Genomic DNA, 17,942 nt, shown 5'->3' on the forward strand with positions numbered 1-17,942 from the left:
AAGGAGAAGGAAATTGATGGACCAGTTGATAAAACTGTGAATGGTGCTCGCAGCACGGTATGGGACTACCTCCAAGTCCTCGGCCTCATGACATCGACCCTAGAAGTCGTCCCATGGGTGAGGGCCCACATGCGACCACTACAACGTTCCCTACTGTCACAATGGAACCCGATGTCCCAGGACTACATCGTTTGCCTCCAGTTACCGACAGATGTACGGATCCAGCTGCTATGGTGACTACAAGAAGACCATCTGAGCAAGGGAGTAAGGTTATCCCCACCGACATGGGTCTTGCTCACCACGGATGCAAGTCAACAAGGGTGGGGAGCCCACTGCCAGGAACTGACGGCCATGGGGCAATGGGACAAGGAAGAGCCGGGATGGAACATCAACCGACTGGAAGCCCGAGCAGTCAGACTAGCCTGCCTACTATTCAGTCACAGACTCCGGGGAGAATCAGTCAGAGTCGTGTTGGACAACGCCACAACAGTGGCCTACATCAACCGCCAGGGAGGAACCAGAACCCAATAGGTGTCCCTAGAAATAGACCCCCTAATGGTGTGGGTGGAAGCAAACCTGCAAGGGATTTTGGTCGCCCACATCGTGGGAAAAGACAACGTCACTGCGGATTACCTCAACAGAGAAAGTCCAAACCCAGGTGAATGAATGCTGTCGACCACAGCCTTCCAGTTGATAATAAACTGCTGGGGAACTCCAGCCATGGATTTTCTGGCAACCCAGTACAACGCCCAAGTTCCCAACTTCTTCACCGCAGACTAGACCCACAATCCCAGGGGATCGATGTCCTCGTCCACACCTGGCCACAAGAAGACCTGCTGTATGCCTTTCCTCCATGGCCACTACTGGGCGGGCTCATCCGCAAGATAGAACACCACAGGGGGCTAGTACTTCTAGTGGCCCTGGACTGGCCAAGAAGTCCGTGGTACGCAGACATGCGAAGACTTCTGGAGGGGAGACCCCATCTCTACCTCCACACAGGGATCTGCTCCAGCAAGGGCCGATCCTCCACAAAGACCCAACTCGATTCTCTCTTATGGTCTGGCCATTGAGAGGACGCGCCTGAAGAAGAGCGGATACTCAGGGGCAGTGATTGACACCTTGCTTCGAGCATGCAAGTTCTCCACGTCTCTAAACTACATATGAATATGGAGAATATTCGAAGCCTGGTGTGAAGACCGCGACATACTTCCGTGGACAATCAAAATCCCCACGATCCTGGAATTTCTGCAGGACGGCTTACAGAAAGGGTTGTCTCTCAACTCTATCAAGGATCAGGTTGCCGCGTTGTCTTGCTTCAGAGCCAAAGGGGACGGCATCAGTCTATCTTCACATCCATATGACTCCCGCTTTCTGAGAGGTGTCAATCAAATCCGACCACCACTAAAGTGGCCAGTACCTCTATGGAATCTCAATCTAGTACTAGACTTCCTAGTGGGAGCTTCCTTCAGACCTACCCACAGGCTGTCTCTACGGCTTCTAACCTTGAAGAATGCGTTCCTAGTGGCAATATGTTCAGCCTGTTGCATCTCCGAACTTCAAGCACTATCCTGTCGGGAACCATTCCTCAGATTCACACCAGGATCCATACAGCTACGCGCACTGTCCCTTCCTTCCTTCCAAAGGTGGTTTCTCATTTCCAACTAAACCAAACCATCTCTCTGCCATCTCCAGACAAGCAAAAGGACTCTGAAGACTCTTGCCTTCTTCGCCATCTTAACGTCGGCAGACTCCTAGTCCGATACCTGGAAAGGTCGGAATCTGTACGAAAGCTGGACCACCTATTCGTCCTTCACAGCGGGAAGAAACAAGGGGAAGCGGCCTCGCGGGCAACCATAATCCACTGGATCAAAGAAGTAATCAAGGCGGCCTCCATAGAGGCAGGGAAGCCTCCACCTCTACAAGTCAAGGTCCATTCCACCAGAGCCCAGGCAGTGTCCTGGGCAGAAACAAAGATTCTGTCACCCGCCGAGATCTGTTGGGCAGCGACATGGTCCTCCATTTACACCTTCTCTAGGTTCTATCGCCTGGATGTTCAGGCCCAGGAGGACACTGCATTCACAAGGGCAGTACTAAGTGGGCCACGGGCAACCTCCCACCTGGTTCAGGAGTAGCTTTTGTACATTCCATTGGTCCTGAGTCCATCTGCTACACACTAGGAAATGGAGAAATTACTTACCTGATAATTTAGTTTTCCTTAGTGTAGACAGATGGACTCAGTATCCCACCCAAAGCTGCCTCAAAATACGGAAACCTCGGGTGACAATCACTGAGAGCAAGACAAGCACGGGGAAGACACGCTTTATCCCTAGCGAAGACACCCATAGTTACCAGGTGTCGGCGTTTCTCGGTTGAGTGCACTGGTGGTCTCCAGCTATAATTCATGTCAACCAGTTCAAGTTAACCAAGTTAATCAAGTTAATCAAGCAGGAGAGGGACCTTGGGGTGATAGTGTCTAATGATATGAAGTCTGCGAAACAATGCGACAAGGCGATAGCAAAAGCCAGAAGAATGCTGGGCTGCATAGAGAGAGGAATATCGAGTAAGAAAAGGGAAGTGATTATTCCCTTGTACAGGTCCTTGGTGAGGCCTCACCTGGAGTACTGTGTTCAGTTCTGGAGACCGTATCTACAAAAAGACAAAGACAAGATGGAAGCGGTACAGAGAAGGGCGACCAGGAAGGTGGAGGATCTTCATCGCATGACGTATGAGGAGAGATTGAAGAATCTAAATATGTACACCCTGGAGGAAAGGAGGAGCAGAGGTGATATGATACAGACTTTCAGATACTTGAAAGGTTTTAATGATCCAAAGACAACGACAAACCTGTTCCGTAGGAAAAAAATCAGCAGAACCAGGGGTCACGATTTGAAGCTCCAGGGAGGAAGATTCAGAACCAATGTCAGGAAGTATTTCTTCACAGAGAGGGTGGTGGACGCCTGGAATGCCCTTCCGGAGGATGTGGTGAAGACCAGAACTGTGAAGGACTTCAAAGGGGCGTGGGATAAACACTGTGGATCCATAAAGTCAAGAGGCCGCCAATGAAGAGTGGGTGACTCACCAGAATGACAGCTACTGCCTGGAGACAATACCCTTATTCAATAAACATACACATGCTTACTGTGACTCCAACATCGCTCTAAGCTTCAACAGCAAGAGGAAATGTGGAAAAATGGATTTACACTCACAAAGAGGGGAGTAGCTGGCTTGTTACGGCGGTTACTACCCCAAACCATATAAGCCTGATACTTCACCTTCAATGCATATACAGCATAGTTCTCTGCTTCAACGACAGGGGAGAAGAAAAAAGGGTTCGCACTCACAAAGCGGGGAGTAGCTGGCTTGTTACGGCGGTTACTACCCCAACCAAATGTGTCTGATACTTCACTTTCGATGCATATCCAGCATGGCTCTCTGCTTCAACGGCATGGGAGAAGACTGATACATCACGCATTTCCAGCATAGCTCCCTGCTTCAACAGCAGGGGAGAAGAAAAACAACCAATAAGGACTGTATAACATAGTCTGGGTAAAACAAATAAGCATGGGTGTAGCTTGCTTATTGCGGCGGTTACTACCCCTACTACCCCTAACTAATCAAGCTAGATATTTCAATGGTGGGGGAGGAAGGTAAATAGAACCAAGAGCTAAGAGAAACAGATAAGTATGAGAGAAAAAATGTGTGAAGCTTGCTGGGCAGACTGGATGGGCCGTTTGGTCTTCTTCTGCCGTCATTTCTATGTTTCTATGTTTCTATGTTTCTATTCAAACACACATATATCCATAATTGCTTTTCGAGAATACTGAAGAGCAGAACTTCCTGCATGGGTATATGTAGTGCTGACATCAGATTGAAATCTGTCTCCGTCTCCAACTGCTATCAGGAGCACACTATACCCATTGGTCCCGAGTCCATCTGTCTACATTAAGGAAAATTAAATTATCAGGTAAGTAATTTCTCCATTATATACAAAGGCCTGAAAAAGTGCCTTCCAAAACTTATCAGTCGTTGGTAACCAAGTAATTCTCTTTTGGAAGGCTGGACTGAGCAGGGAATTCTGGGTCTCTGCGAAGCTTTTTGTGCTAATCTGTAGCTCTTAGCAGGAATTCGTAGGTTGTACCGTATACTGGGATTATATACCTTTTGGACTACACTTGCTCAGAAGGGATCTCTTTGTCTAACCTTCCTGAAATATTGCCAAACTACTGATAAGGAAAACTTACTGTGTATGTTTTCTGCACCACTCTGAATCACCATCTTGTACAGACATTCTCTGGCACATGTGTATGATCTCTAGTTCTTGCATTTTCTCTAAATTTAACATATTCTATAAAACACCCAAAAATAATAACTAGAAATCAGCATAAGTAGCACTATTGTCATGTCTCAGGTAATCACTACTGTCAAAAGAATGTGTATGCTCCAAAAGCTAAAAGTGTATCCATAAAGTCTATAAAACTTATGTCCAGTTTATACTAATCCTGAGCAGTGCCAAGTGTTTCAACTTTAGCTTCTATTGTACTTCAAGGTCAAGATTTAATCTGCTAGCTAGCTTACAGTAAGATTGGCCTTATACTTTTAATTAAGTTATATCTTATTTTGTGATCAGTATCTATCTGCTAGTGACCTTCAAGCTTGCAGAATTCAAGTTAGAGAAAAAGGGAGGGCTGTGTAGATGGTTAGGTGTTCCAGCTGCTTCTAGCAAAGGAGGAGTGAGGAGAAGAGCAGGGAGACTACCTACAGCCCACAAGCCTGTACTTTCTTTAAGTAGTGCTGTAGGTCTGAGTCACTTATCCTTTCCAGCAAGCTACATGCTGCCTCGTTCACCATTTTAAGAACATACTTTTACTGTTACATCTTGTGCTAACCTCTGATCATACTTTCACACATACATGGGGCCTATCTGATTCCTCATATCCGCTATCGCTGCACACTAATACAGGGATTTTGTCAAATGTCTTCTGAAAATCCGAATACATTATATCAGCTGGCTTACCTTTATCTGCATGCTTAATTATACCTTCAAAAAAATCTAGAAAATTAGTAAGGCATGTTGGCTCACCCTCATTAATCCATGTCTGTTTATGTATTCAATAATTTGTTTTTCAGGATAGCGTCTACCATTTTGCCTTACATCGATGTCAGGATCCATAGTTTCCTGGATCACCCCTGGAGCCTCTGTTATAAATTGGCATCACATTGGCCATCCTCCAGTCTTCAGGTACTATGTCTGTTTTAAATGATAGCTTGCAAATCATCAGAAAGAGGTGTGCAATTTCATTTTTTAGTTCCTTCAAAACTCTGGGGTGACTACCATCTGGTTCCAGAGATTTGTTGTTTAGTCTGTCAGTTTCATTTATTATATCCTCCAGTTTCACAGTGATTTTGTTTAGTTGCTCAAAGTCATCAACATCAAAAAAAATGTTTCTGGTATAGGTATGACTCAGCATACTTCTCAGTATGTTGGAGTCCTATCTGCACCAAAGAATTCATGTAGTTTTTCTGCTATTTCCTTGCCCTCTCTGATCACCTGTTTAACCCTCGGGCATCTGTTTGCAGTTTAAATTTATCTTCTGTCTGCTTACCCTTGGTTTTCTCTTATTTTTCTCTCGGCCTCATTTTTTTTCTGGTCATCCTCATTTATTTATCATTTCTGTTATTTTAATTCTATGTGCATATTTATTTATTTCCACCAGCTGTCTTTACAGCTCCTTATTTTCTTTCACCTCTTCCTTAGTCTCACCTCTCTGCCACTTCCACTCCTCTTCTCACTACTTCAGGCCTCTTCCCTTTTCCATGATCCCTTCTTTTGATTTACCTCCCCTATCAGTCACCTCCTCTCTGTCCTGCACAGTCCCTTTCCCAGGCCTCTTTCCCTCTCTCTCCCTCTTGTTCCCTTCTGCAGTCTACTTTGAAGATCCTGAAAGGTGGAATATACATACAATAAATAAGAAATAAATAAATAACCTTTCATGCTAGCTCCTCATTTCACAGCCTAAAAACCTCTCTGCCAGTTTGTATCTTCTTAACCCTTCTCTGCCCTCTCTGTTACTTTCCTAGCCCCTCTCACTCTCACAGCCTTTATCTACACTCTCTCTCTCCCACAGCTACACTATCACCCCTTTCAGTTCCTCTTCTCCCCATCTCCCAACAGATCTGTAAGCCCCTTTCTGAGCCCCATTATAGCTCCTCTATTCCTCTATCAGCAGCCCTCCTCATCTCTACAGGAAGCCTGACTGTTCTACACTGCTGCTGCTCTCTGTTTCCCCTGCAACCCATTGGTCAGACATTTCACTGCTAGCCAATAAGCTGCAGGGGAGATGGGAGGAGTAGCAGGAATACAGAAGCACTTCCTTCCTGCTCTTCTCCATGACCCTGCAGCATAGAACCGCAACTCCTGATTCATTGGAGTGCTAGAAACAATATTGGAGGTTTTCAAGCACCCACAGATCTGATGCCTATGCTAGGATCTGCAAAAGGGATTCATAGCACCATCTTTCATAATTTCTAAATTCATCCAATAAAAGATAGCATAATCTAATGTGACCAGACTTTGCCTGCCACTGATATTTTGCCCTGGATTCATCAAAGGATTTTCATCTTTGGGGAATCTTCTTCCTGTTATATCCCCATCTTTTTGTGGGATATGGCTTAAGAATATAATTTTTCCCCTTCTTGGTCATTGCCTTCCCCAACAGCATTGATCCAGTCTGCTTTCCTGGTAGATTTATCTATTTATTTATTTATTTATTTATTTATAAATTTTTTCTATACCGATGTTCCTGTAAGAATACAAATCACACCGGTTTACAATGTAACTACAAAAATTCGCTTAGGAGCGTTACATAGAACAGTGATGACAGTTAAATATGGGATGAGTTAAACTTAACATCGTAACTGTAGCTTATCATATCGAATAACTTAACATATCGTAACTGTAGCTTATCATATCGAATAACTTAACATATCGTAACTGTAACTTATCATATCGAATAACTTAACATATCGTAACTGTAATTTAACGTATCATATAACTTGACATATCGTAACAATTCGTAACATAACAAGGCATCTTAGAAGAGCGCGTAGGGAAAATAACTGAGACAACATAACGTAACCAGACGTATCTTAACATAACATAACATAGATGGTGCCCAAGGAGAGTGGAGATTTTTAAGATCTGAAAGTTTTGGATTTTGAACCAGTTTCCTGATAAAAGGGCAAATCCCCGGTCCATTGAAGGGCTGGATTCTGGATCTTACAGTTTTGCGACACATCAACAGCAGAGGTTGGAGATTATGGAGCTTTTGAGACTTTTGGTAGAGACTTTGTAGTTTTCTGGTTTTGGAAAATTTTTTGAAGAAGTGGATTGTCATCTTTTCATCCCTTGTTTCATGCTGGAACTTGAAAGAGGTTATCTTTCCCTCCAAGGGGAAGGAGTTCTAGAGTAGGATATTGTTTCAGTTGGGAGAAGAATTAGGGGATTTACCATGGACAACGAGACTTGCTTTTTTGATTATGATTTTTCTGATGCTGTTCTAAATTTTTGTATACTGGCCTGGATTTAGATTTTCATACTTTTAAGTAATTTTTTCTTTGAACACCATGCTTGGGCTCCATGGTTATTTGCTACCTAAATCCCCCAGTAGAGCACACCTGAGAATATCACTGAACAGTGACCAAGAAGAGTGGGATGAGTGTGATGTTGACTACATGCACAACTGCATCAGGAGCCCAGGAGGTTAAACCCCCCCCCCCCCACCCAATCCCACCAGATGAATCTTGGTGTCTCCAGGGGCTCTTGTGAAGCTTCTGGGAAAAAAGGAGAGCTGCCTGGAGAAATTTGACCTTCTAAATTTGCTGCATCCCACGCAGGGGGGGGGGGGGGGGCGGAAGAGGGGGAAGAGGGGTTGCACTAGTTTGTTATGTAAGGTTAATGAAGAAATGACATCACATTGTTATCTCGACATACATTAGTATAAAGCATTCACAATATCAGGACATTGATTTTAGTAGGGCACATTATATTAGGTAGGAGTAGATATGGCGCTCTCTAGTTTCTGAGAAACAGGGGTAGAGAAGACTCTGCACACACCTCCTGATCATATTAGCTTTTTTTTTTTTTTTCTTTCTCTGAATAGGCTGCGTTCTAGACAATCCCAAGTGATTCATCCGTCAATGTGCCTAGAGGCTCAGATACAGCACTGATGCTGATATTTGACTGACTGGAAAACGAACGTGGACAGAATAATGTCGTCTTCGGTTTATACTCGGGTATGGACTTTTACATTAATTGTGTGGATTAATGCCTGGCATGCCTTCCTCCACAACTGAGGTTCATCTCTTGCCACCATTAATGATGTTGGGGAGGGGGGTCTGAAGATGAGGCACCTGGGACCTTCATTCACAGCTACAAAGGTATTTCTTAATTCCCAATCTCAGCACTGTATATAGAAAAATGTGCCATAGCCTCAGTCCTTGATATGGGGCCAAAGATTGCAATGAGGTCAATTTTCAAAGGTTTAGGAGCCTAAAGTTAGGCGTTAACAGCTTAAATTAGCCCCTTTGAAAACAGACTTAGGCTGAGTGCCTAGATTTAGATGCTTAGCTTCACTATGACCCTAAATTTAGGTACCTAAAAAGTGGAAGGCTATGGGGCAGATTGAGGGCAGGGGGTGAGGAGGATATTAAGTGCTTAACTCTGATTTACAGCATTAGACATCTAACCTAGGCTCCTAAATCTATTCAAGTAAATTGCAGGTTCCTCGATTCTACAGTCGCAGGAGAGATCCATGGTCCCTGGGAATAGATGCTGTCGTACAGGTCTGGCCTGAAGACAGATTGCTTTATGCCTTTCCTCCGTGGCCTTTGCTGGGCAGGATAGTTCACAAGATTGAAGGCCACAAGGGGTCAGTACTCCTGGTGGCGCTGGATCGATCCAGGCGTCCATGGTATGCAGATTTGCGATGAATCCTGGTGGAGGCCTCCCTTCGTCTTCTGCCGCACATGGATATGTTACAGCAGGGACCGGTTCTTCAAGAGAATCCTTCTCAATTCTGTCTTACGTGCAGGCAGCAGTAATCTTTCCCCTAGGGCCCACACAGAATCGGGAGGCTCCTCTCTCTCCAGTTAGTGGAGCCAATGCTGATCCCCTCTTTGGGCCTGGCCACCGCTGATCCTGCTTGTTTTTGTGGCCAGGGGCCCAGCCACCGCTGCTCCTGCTCAGAGCTGGATTTAGAGTGAACGGCACCTTGGGTGAAAAGTGCTCCCCCCTTAACTGATGGTGCCCCCCCCCCCCCGCCACGTTGAAACTAGTGCCAGCAGTGAAGAGGGAAGAGAAGGATCCCTAACTGGAGCGGGGGCAGATGTGAAAAGAGCCCTGCCCCAAAGACCGACTCTGCGCTTGCTCATCTCTTCGGCTGGGGGATCTGGCCACCACACTGTGTCGCCCTCTTCCTATGGTGCCGCTGGCATGCAGTCAAAATGTTAGCTGATTGAACAATGCAGGCTCAGGAGCCCAGCACAGTTCAAACAGCTAATGTTTGAACTGTGCACTGAAAGAGGGACTATATGGCTGGGGCAGCATTTAGTCAAAGGCACCTTGGTGCTGGACTGGAGGAAGAGCAGAAAACTGCAGAAAGCTAAGATAGAGAGCCGTGGTAAAGTATCAAGTGGAAGGGGACTGCAGTTGGACTTGGAGGGCAAAAATCCAGACATCTTTTGAACATTTTAACCCTCATTCTACTATCCATAGAATATCCAAACAGTTGGCAACCATAAAACCACTTGTAGCATACGATCTGAACTTTGTCTTGGCACAGTTAATGAAACCGCCTTGTGTGCTGCTGAAATCAGCTTCCATGACTTTTCTTACGTATTGCTATCACTTTCATTAGAAGCATTAGTTTCATACTCTGCATCCCTGCAGTTTTTCCAAAATGGGGTTGTGTTCCACACCCACCCAAAGTGGGTTTCTGCATTTCATTTGAATCTATCGTGGCTACCAAGGATCCTTCTATATGTTTTCCCTTCATGGCCCCTGTTGGGAAGAATGTTTCAACGGATAGAGAGACACATGGGCAAGGTGCTTCTCATAGCTCCAGAATGGCCATGTCAGCCATGGTTTGCAGATCCAGTAAATTTGGTGGTGGACAGACCTCTAAGGTTTGGGCATCTTCAAAGGTTGCTTCATCAGGGGCCAGTCTTCTTTCTTGGATCAAGCAGATCGCATTTGTCTTACGGCCTGTTTTTTTTAAAAAAAGGAACCAGTTGAGATGGAAGGAATATTCCAAGGAGGTCATTACCATCTTACTGTAAGCTAGGCATCCTTTCACTTCCTTGGCTTATATGCGGGTGTGGAGAGTGTTAGAGATGTGGTGTCTTGAGGAGAGTGTTGAGCTACTCAAGCTTTGGTTTCGTATATTCCATTATACTCTGTATAACTGAATCATGGCTCAAAAACACAGATACCACCCTCACCAATCAAGTACCCAAAGCAACCTACAATATATACTCCATACCAAGACCAAAAAAGAAAGGTGGCGGCATACTCCTCATGGTCCTATAGAAACTCAACATCATAGTCCACCCCATCAACCCACCATCCCCCATAGAAATCAGCCTTTTCAAATCAAAATCGTTACAAATTATCCTCCTATATGCCCCACCTAGAACACTACAACATAATATATCTGCCCTAATTGAAACTATCGCCACCAACATCAACATGGCCATACCTGCTATCGTTCTAGGGGACTTTAACCTACACATGGACAAAACACCACTCTCACCAACCTGCGAACTCCTCCTAGAAACCATGACAGCCTTTGGTTTCTAACAAAATTAACACCCCAACCCATAATTCCGGACTCACCCTAGACCTTTTATTCATCAATAATCAAATAGCCCAGACTCACCCCCCATCAGCCTCCACCATCCCCTGGTCAGACCACAAACTCATCCACACCAACCTACAACTGAATCATCCACCCACAGAATCAAACTAAACCAACAAACCCATCAAATTCATCAAACTATGCCCAAGCAACGAACTCACCAAAATCCTTCCAAACAAACTAAAAGACCTTGACATGAATGATGCAAACACCGCACGAACTCTTGGACGGCCATCAACACTGATGTAGCAAAGATCAAGGGCCCAACTATCAAAAAAGTAATCAAGACCGCCAATAAACACAAAACACCCTGGTACATGCCTGAGCTAAAAAAACATCAAGCACCTTCTAAGACAATCTGAAAAAAAAAAAGGAGAAAAGACCCAACCCCTCAACTAAAAGATAGATATAGAACTATTCTATATGTTTACAGAACAGACATTGAAAAGGCCAAAAGAGATTACTATGCCAAAACGATCCATGACCACCAATTTAATCCCAAAACCTTATTTACCTACGTCACAGACCTGATACAACCGACCCCCAACACATCTCATCAAGAAAACTCCTCCAGAACATGTGAAGAACTCGCCGACTACTTCAACGACAAAATTGCTAAAATAATCGCCGCCAACCCGCACACCAACCAGCCTGCATCCAATTCAGCACACCTTACCACACCATCCTGGACTCAATTTGAAACAGTTGCCTCATCCGAAGTAGAATCAATAATCAAAAAACTAAACCCAGCTGCATACCCTATCGACCCCATTCCTATGAAACTTCTAAAGCAAATCCCAAACACCATAGCCAGACCTATAGCAAACATAGTTAATATATCACTCGAACAAGGCACCTTCCCTGACTCTCTCAAATGCGCCAGCATCAAACCAATCCTCAAAAAACCATAGCTCAACAAAGCTGATCCATCAAATTACCGACCCATCTCCAACCTTCCCTTCATTACCAAGATCCTCGAAAAAATTGTCAACCGTCAACTCATTGAACACCTGGAAAATCATAATCTCCTATCTCCGTCCTAACATGGATTCAGAAAATACTTTAACACCGAAACGCTCCTTCTATCCCTCACCGACCACATCCTCAGAGGCCTTGACCACGGGCAATCCTACCTCCTCATCCTACTTGACATCTCTGCCACCTTTGACACTGTCAACCATGAATCCTTATTAAACAGACTAAGTGACATCGGCCTAGGCAACACCACACTTAAATGGTTCAAATCGTACTTGACAAACCGGTCATACAAAGTCAGACTTAATACTGCAGAATCCAAACAAATTCCCCTCACACATGTACCTCAAGGTTCATCAACATCTACATCCTCCCCCTATGTATGCTTCTAATCAGATTAAATCTTACCTTCTTATACTCAGAGGATGTTCAGATCCTACTCCCCATAAAAGAAACTATCACAAACATACTAAAAACCTGGGACAACCACCTTCATAAGATAACACAACTTCTATCACAAATGTCCCTCAACCTCAACCACAATAAAATGGAAATACTTCACATTAACAACAAGACCATCTCAACTCTCAAAGACAACAATTCAACACCTGCCACAGACATAAAATAACCTCCTCAGCCAGAGATCTCAGTGTACTCATTGACAACAAACTCAGCATGAAGAAACATTTCAACTCAATAATAAAAGATGGATTCTTCAAACTCCAGATTCTCAAAAAAATCAAACCATTGCTCTGTGCCCAAGACTACAGAACAGTACTCCAAGCACTGCTATTTTCCAAACTCGACTATTGTAATGCCCTACTCCTGGGCCTCCCATCCAATTATTTCAGGCCACTGCAACTGCTCCAAAATGCAGCAGCAAGATCACTCTCAAAACACCAAAAGATCTGAACACATCTCACCAATCCTCAAAAACCTGCATTGGCTGCCCATCCCACACAGGATTCAATACAAAGTTCTAACCCTCATCCACATAGCCCTATACACTGAAAACTTCATCTGGCTGAGCTCTGCCCTGCTCTTTCAATCCACCCAGAGAACACTCCGCTCCACGACATTGGACTCATCCCAACTCCCTCACCAAAAATGGCCCACCTAACCTCAACAAGGGACCAATCCCTAACAGTGGCAGGTCCAACACTCTGGAACTGTCTACCACCTTAACTCAGGCTCGACCCCCACAACCCAATCATTCAAAAAGAACCTTAAAACATGGCTTTTCAAAAAACATATCCAACAACCACCCATCACCTACCACCAACCACACTAAGATGAGCCCTCCTCCCCCACCAGCACACACATCACCCCCTTTCACAACACCCTTCATACATCTGCATAATCCTATATTGTGGTCAACCCCAACGACTCAAGTTTTCTTGTTACATATGTTACAAAGTTTTAATGTTTTTTTCACTACCTCTGTTATAATTTATAATGACACTCCACAGTCCAATTGTTACTCATGTTACAATATTTCAATGTAAAATAAAACATCTATGTTAATAGATTCCTCTGTTACTCTATAAACCGGAGTGATATGTCTAATTGAACATCAGTATAGAAAAACAAATAAATAAATAAAATAAAATATTTTGGCATTTATGCAAAGGGCCTGATGAAGGGACTGGCTTTTCATTCCCTTTGAGTGCAATTGGTGGCCTTAGGCTGTGTTTGTGGTAAGATGCAGGAGGTGTCATCTGGACGTGGTTCATTTTCTTTGTGGGGTGAGGCATTTGCTTTCCCTATTGACAAAAGTGTCCTTTGTGGTACATTAATCTGGTGCTACAGGAGCTTTGTGGAGCTCCGTCTGAACTTAGGAAGAGGGTGTCTCGAAAAGATCACACCTTGCAAGTAATCTCTTTGGTACCTATTTGATCAACCAGAAAAATTTCAGAGCTTCAGGCTTTATTGTGTAGGGACCCTTTTCTTCAGATTTTGGAGGCGGGTGTGTAAATGCACACTGTGCCTCTGCCGAAAGTAGTCTTGATCTTTAACCTCAGACAGTGGAGCTTCCAGCTTTTCCAAATTTGGATTCAGCAACTCTGCATTGGAGGGAGCTTCATCTGTTAGACATATGTTGAGCATTGTTGAGGTATCTCAAAGTTATCAACAGTTTTTGGAGGTTTGATTACCTGTTTGTTCTATGTAATGGACCAAAGAAAGAGAGTAAGGCTTCTAAGGATACTATTGAGCGGGGGTTGAAGGAGGCAATTGAGTCATCTATCATTTCCAGGGGTCAACTGCTTCCTGAGGTACTGTAGGCCCATTCTAATAGACAACCTTGAGGGTCAAGTATCAGCTAGTTTCCCCACACGAGAACATTTGGGTAGCTACTTTGGTTTAGCTCCACACTTTCACCAGACATCACCAGCTGGATGTCCAGGCGCCGGTATTGGTTGCTTTTTGGTGAGAATCTACTGCAGCAGGTCTATCACGTTCCCGCCCAATTTAGAGGAACTTGGTTACATCCCACTTGTCTGAGATATCTGGGTATGAACAGGAAAGGAAAATTGGTTCTTACCTGCTAAGTTTCGTTCCTGGAATCCCACAGATCAGTCTAGATTCCCACCCGTTCTGGAAAGCTCACACTCGTTTTCAATATGTAACTAGTACATGGTTGGTCGCTGGTTAGTTGGTCACTGGTTGAAAAGTTCTATCACCCTTTCCTGTCAAAAGAGCTTCAGTTCAAAATGACTCCAAACCCTTCTGCTCAGAGAGTTGTTGAAGTTAGGGTTTACAGTTAATCCCATCTTGCTAGGATACAGGTCATACTGAGGGACTGCAAATGGAACACTAGGTTAAGAACATAAGAAATTGCTATGCTGGGTCAGACCAAGGGTCCATCAAGCCCAGCATTCTGTTTCCAACAGAGGCCGAACCTGGCAAGTACCCAAACACCAAGAAGATCCCATGCTACTGATGCCAGTAATAGCAGAGGTCATTCCCTAAGTCAACTTTATTAATAGCAGTTAATGGACTTCTCCTCCAAGAACTTATCCAAACCTTTTTTGAACCCAGCTACACTAACTGCAATAACCACATCCTCTGGCAACATATTCCAGAACTTACTTATGCGTTGAGTGAAAAAGAATTTTCTCCAATTAGTCTTAAATGTTTGCATATTCCTTATGTTAAGGATTTAACTATATTACTATATTGCTATGTTATGTTTTTTGTTCTTGTTTATTTTAATCTATCGCTTCCACACTGCCTCTGGTTAACCCCCTCTATGTTTTTTCTTTTCCCCTGTTAATATGTACTTTCAAGTCTTTTGTTCAAATGTAAACCGGTATGATGTCCCCACTAATACCGGTATATAAAAGTTTATAAATAAATAAATAAATAAATGTGCTGCTTGCTAACTTCATGGAGTGCCCCCTACTACTTCTATTATCCAAAAATGTAAATAACTGATTCACATCTACTCGTTCAAGATCTCTCATTATTTTAAATACCTCTATCATATCCCCCCTCAGCCATTGATTATCCAAGCTGAACAGCCCTAACCTCTTCAGCCTTTCCTCATAGGGGAATTGTTCCATCCCCTTTATCATTTTGGTTGCCCTTCTCTGTACTTTCTCCATCGCAACTATATCTTTTTTGAGATGCGGCGGCCATAATTGTATACAATATTCAAGGTGCGGTCTCACCATGGAGCAATACAGAGGCATTATGACATTTTTTGTTTTGTTAACCATTCCCTTCCTAATAATTCCTAACATTCTGTTTACTTTTTTGACTGCTGCAGCACACTGAGTTAAAGCTGTTCATCTTTGTCTCCATCTGCTGGTAGGGAAGCAATACCCACTCATCCGGACTGATCTGTGATATTCCAGGAACGAAAATTAACAGGTAAGAAACAATTTTCCTCTATTTGTAAAAGAGCACATTTATATTTTCAGCTTACACAATTATGGGCTTATCCTCTATTAATGAACTTGTCACTCAGCAATCGCAATTCACATTTGAAAACAGCTAATTCAGAGCACTTCATCTGTACCTTAAAAACTGTGAAACCAGTAAAATGTTCTTCAAAACAACGGAATGAAAACTGATGTAATGCCAAAAAGAATTCCTATCAGTCAGTTTAGAATAAAGGGCAGTATGAAAAAAAAAATGAGCTCATCTTTGGTGATTAGAAGATCTAAAAATGAAATGAAGTGAAAATATTGCTGCGTAATGAATTGTATTTTGTCATCACATGAATTCAATCACTGACGGAACCTGTGTGTTCGTAAGGAGCTAGCTAAACCTAGAGGTTGATATTCAAACACTACTTAGCCAGATAAGTAGCATTTCTCTGGCTAAGTGGTGGCTGCTGATTATCTGGCTATGTTCAGTAGTTGCCACTTGTCCGGATAAATCATTTATCTGACTAAGGATTTAGCCAGATAACTTAGGGGCATGGACTGGGCAGATCAGGACAGCAGAGCTGATATTCGGATTTATCTGGTTAAGTTAACCGGTCTGAGCTTTGTCAGATATAACTTCTCTGGCTAAATAGTGGCAAATATGGGGGTATTCAGCATCATAGCTGTAGTGCTGAATATCTTGTGTAAGTTAGCCAATTAAATCTTATCCAGCTTACATAATTGGATATCTTTGAAAATTGACCATAAAGTGAATAAGGTGATGGGGCTGAATGGAATACTTGGAGAAATCTTGATAGTTTCACTGGTTGACCATTTGAATGCTTCTTTAGAGTCAGGAGTCATTCCGAAAGGCTGGAGACGAGCGGATGTAGTTCCTATTCTTAAAGGTGTGTTATGGTTATGAGGTGTTGGAGTGGATTCTTGGGTACTACGGTGATGGCCACTCCCACGGGGAGGAGCCCCGTGAGGAACCGCAGTACTAGGCTAGACTCTATACACGCAAACACAGAGAAGTTGTATTTATTGTACAGCTCAATGGTACTACCCGGGGAGCGGGTAGCAGTGGAGGTAACCCAGTGAAGTAGTCCAGGGGTCTTCAGCAGAGGAGACCAGTCTCACACTCGAGTAGGTGATAGGTAGCGCGGCGTAGCAGGGACAGGTCCTGGATGTAGATACGGAGCGCTGAAGCTGAAGATGAGACAGACTGAAAGGGTTAGTACTCACTGAAGCAGAAACTATATATTTGATGGTCCAGGCAGGCAGAAGTTGTTCAGTGGCAGGCACCAGAATAGGGAGAGCGGGCCCTCAGGGAGCAAGTACCCCGTATCCCTGGATAGGTACCTGAAATAGAGCAGAAGGGCCCCCGAGGAGCAGGTACCCAGGTTAGCGAAGAATTACCCCGAAGGGCAGAGAGAGCTTCCTGCGGCAGCTAGGGAAGCGGCAGAGCAGCTTAGACCGGAGGCAGTTCCAATCCTTGCTAACTCAGTTTGTTAGCAAACGAAGGGCAGGCTAAATACCAGGATGTGATGACATCACTCGGAGGGGACGCCTCTAGGTTCCCACCATGACGTGGATATAGACGTGGATGGTGTGTGCGCGCACACCCTAGGAGGCCCTCAGGAAAATCATGGCGAACACCATCACCGTTGCTGATCCAGGGACACTGGAGAGAGAGGCATGAAGACGCTGCAGCAGCCATCTTCCCAAGGCTTGAAGAGAGAGAAGGAAGAAAGGTGAGGCACAGAGGTCAAAGCTGTCTGAGACCGACGGACGCAACTATACCCCCCTTCAAAGGGCCCCCTCCGGACCCCCTACCTGGTCTAGGTTTTTGAGGATGCGATCGATGAAATTGACGAAGCATCTCTTTGTCCATGATATTAGCCAATGGTTCCCAAAAGTTTTCTTCTGGTCCGAATCCCTCCCATGACAGGAGGTATTCCCAAACTCTGCCTCTCTTTCTTTCATCAAGGATGGCATCAACCTTGATTTTGTTGTCTTCTTCTGCATTTACTGGAGTAGGTTTAAGTGTCTTGGTGACAAACTCGCTAAGAACAAGTGGTTTCAGCAGCGAATCATGGAGTGCATTGTGAATTCGCATAGCTGGAAGGAGTTTCAGACTGTAGGTGAGAGACCCCAATTGTTGGAAAAAGCGTGGAGCAAA

General features: G+C 44.1%; 1 protein-coding gene across 1 annotated transcript in view; it reads left to right on the forward strand.

Annotated features, from left to right (window-relative positions):
- The window catches only part of LOC115077813 (zinc finger protein 436-like), a 186,336-nt gene that overhangs the window by 37,744 nt on the left and 130,650 nt on the right, over positions 1-17,942 (forward strand). Inside the window, exon 3 of the mRNA XM_029580099.1 lies at positions 5,128-5,239. Coding sequence (XP_029435959.1) covers positions 5,128-5,239 — 112 coding nt within the window. The remainder of the gene's footprint in view (positions 1-5,127; positions 5,240-17,942) is intronic.

Source organism: Rhinatrema bivittatum, chromosome 16 (assembly GCF_901001135.1).
Source record: "Rhinatrema bivittatum chromosome 16, aRhiBiv1.1, whole genome shotgun sequence".
Taxonomy (NCBI): domain Eukaryota; kingdom Metazoa; phylum Chordata; class Amphibia; order Gymnophiona; family Rhinatrematidae; genus Rhinatrema; species Rhinatrema bivittatum.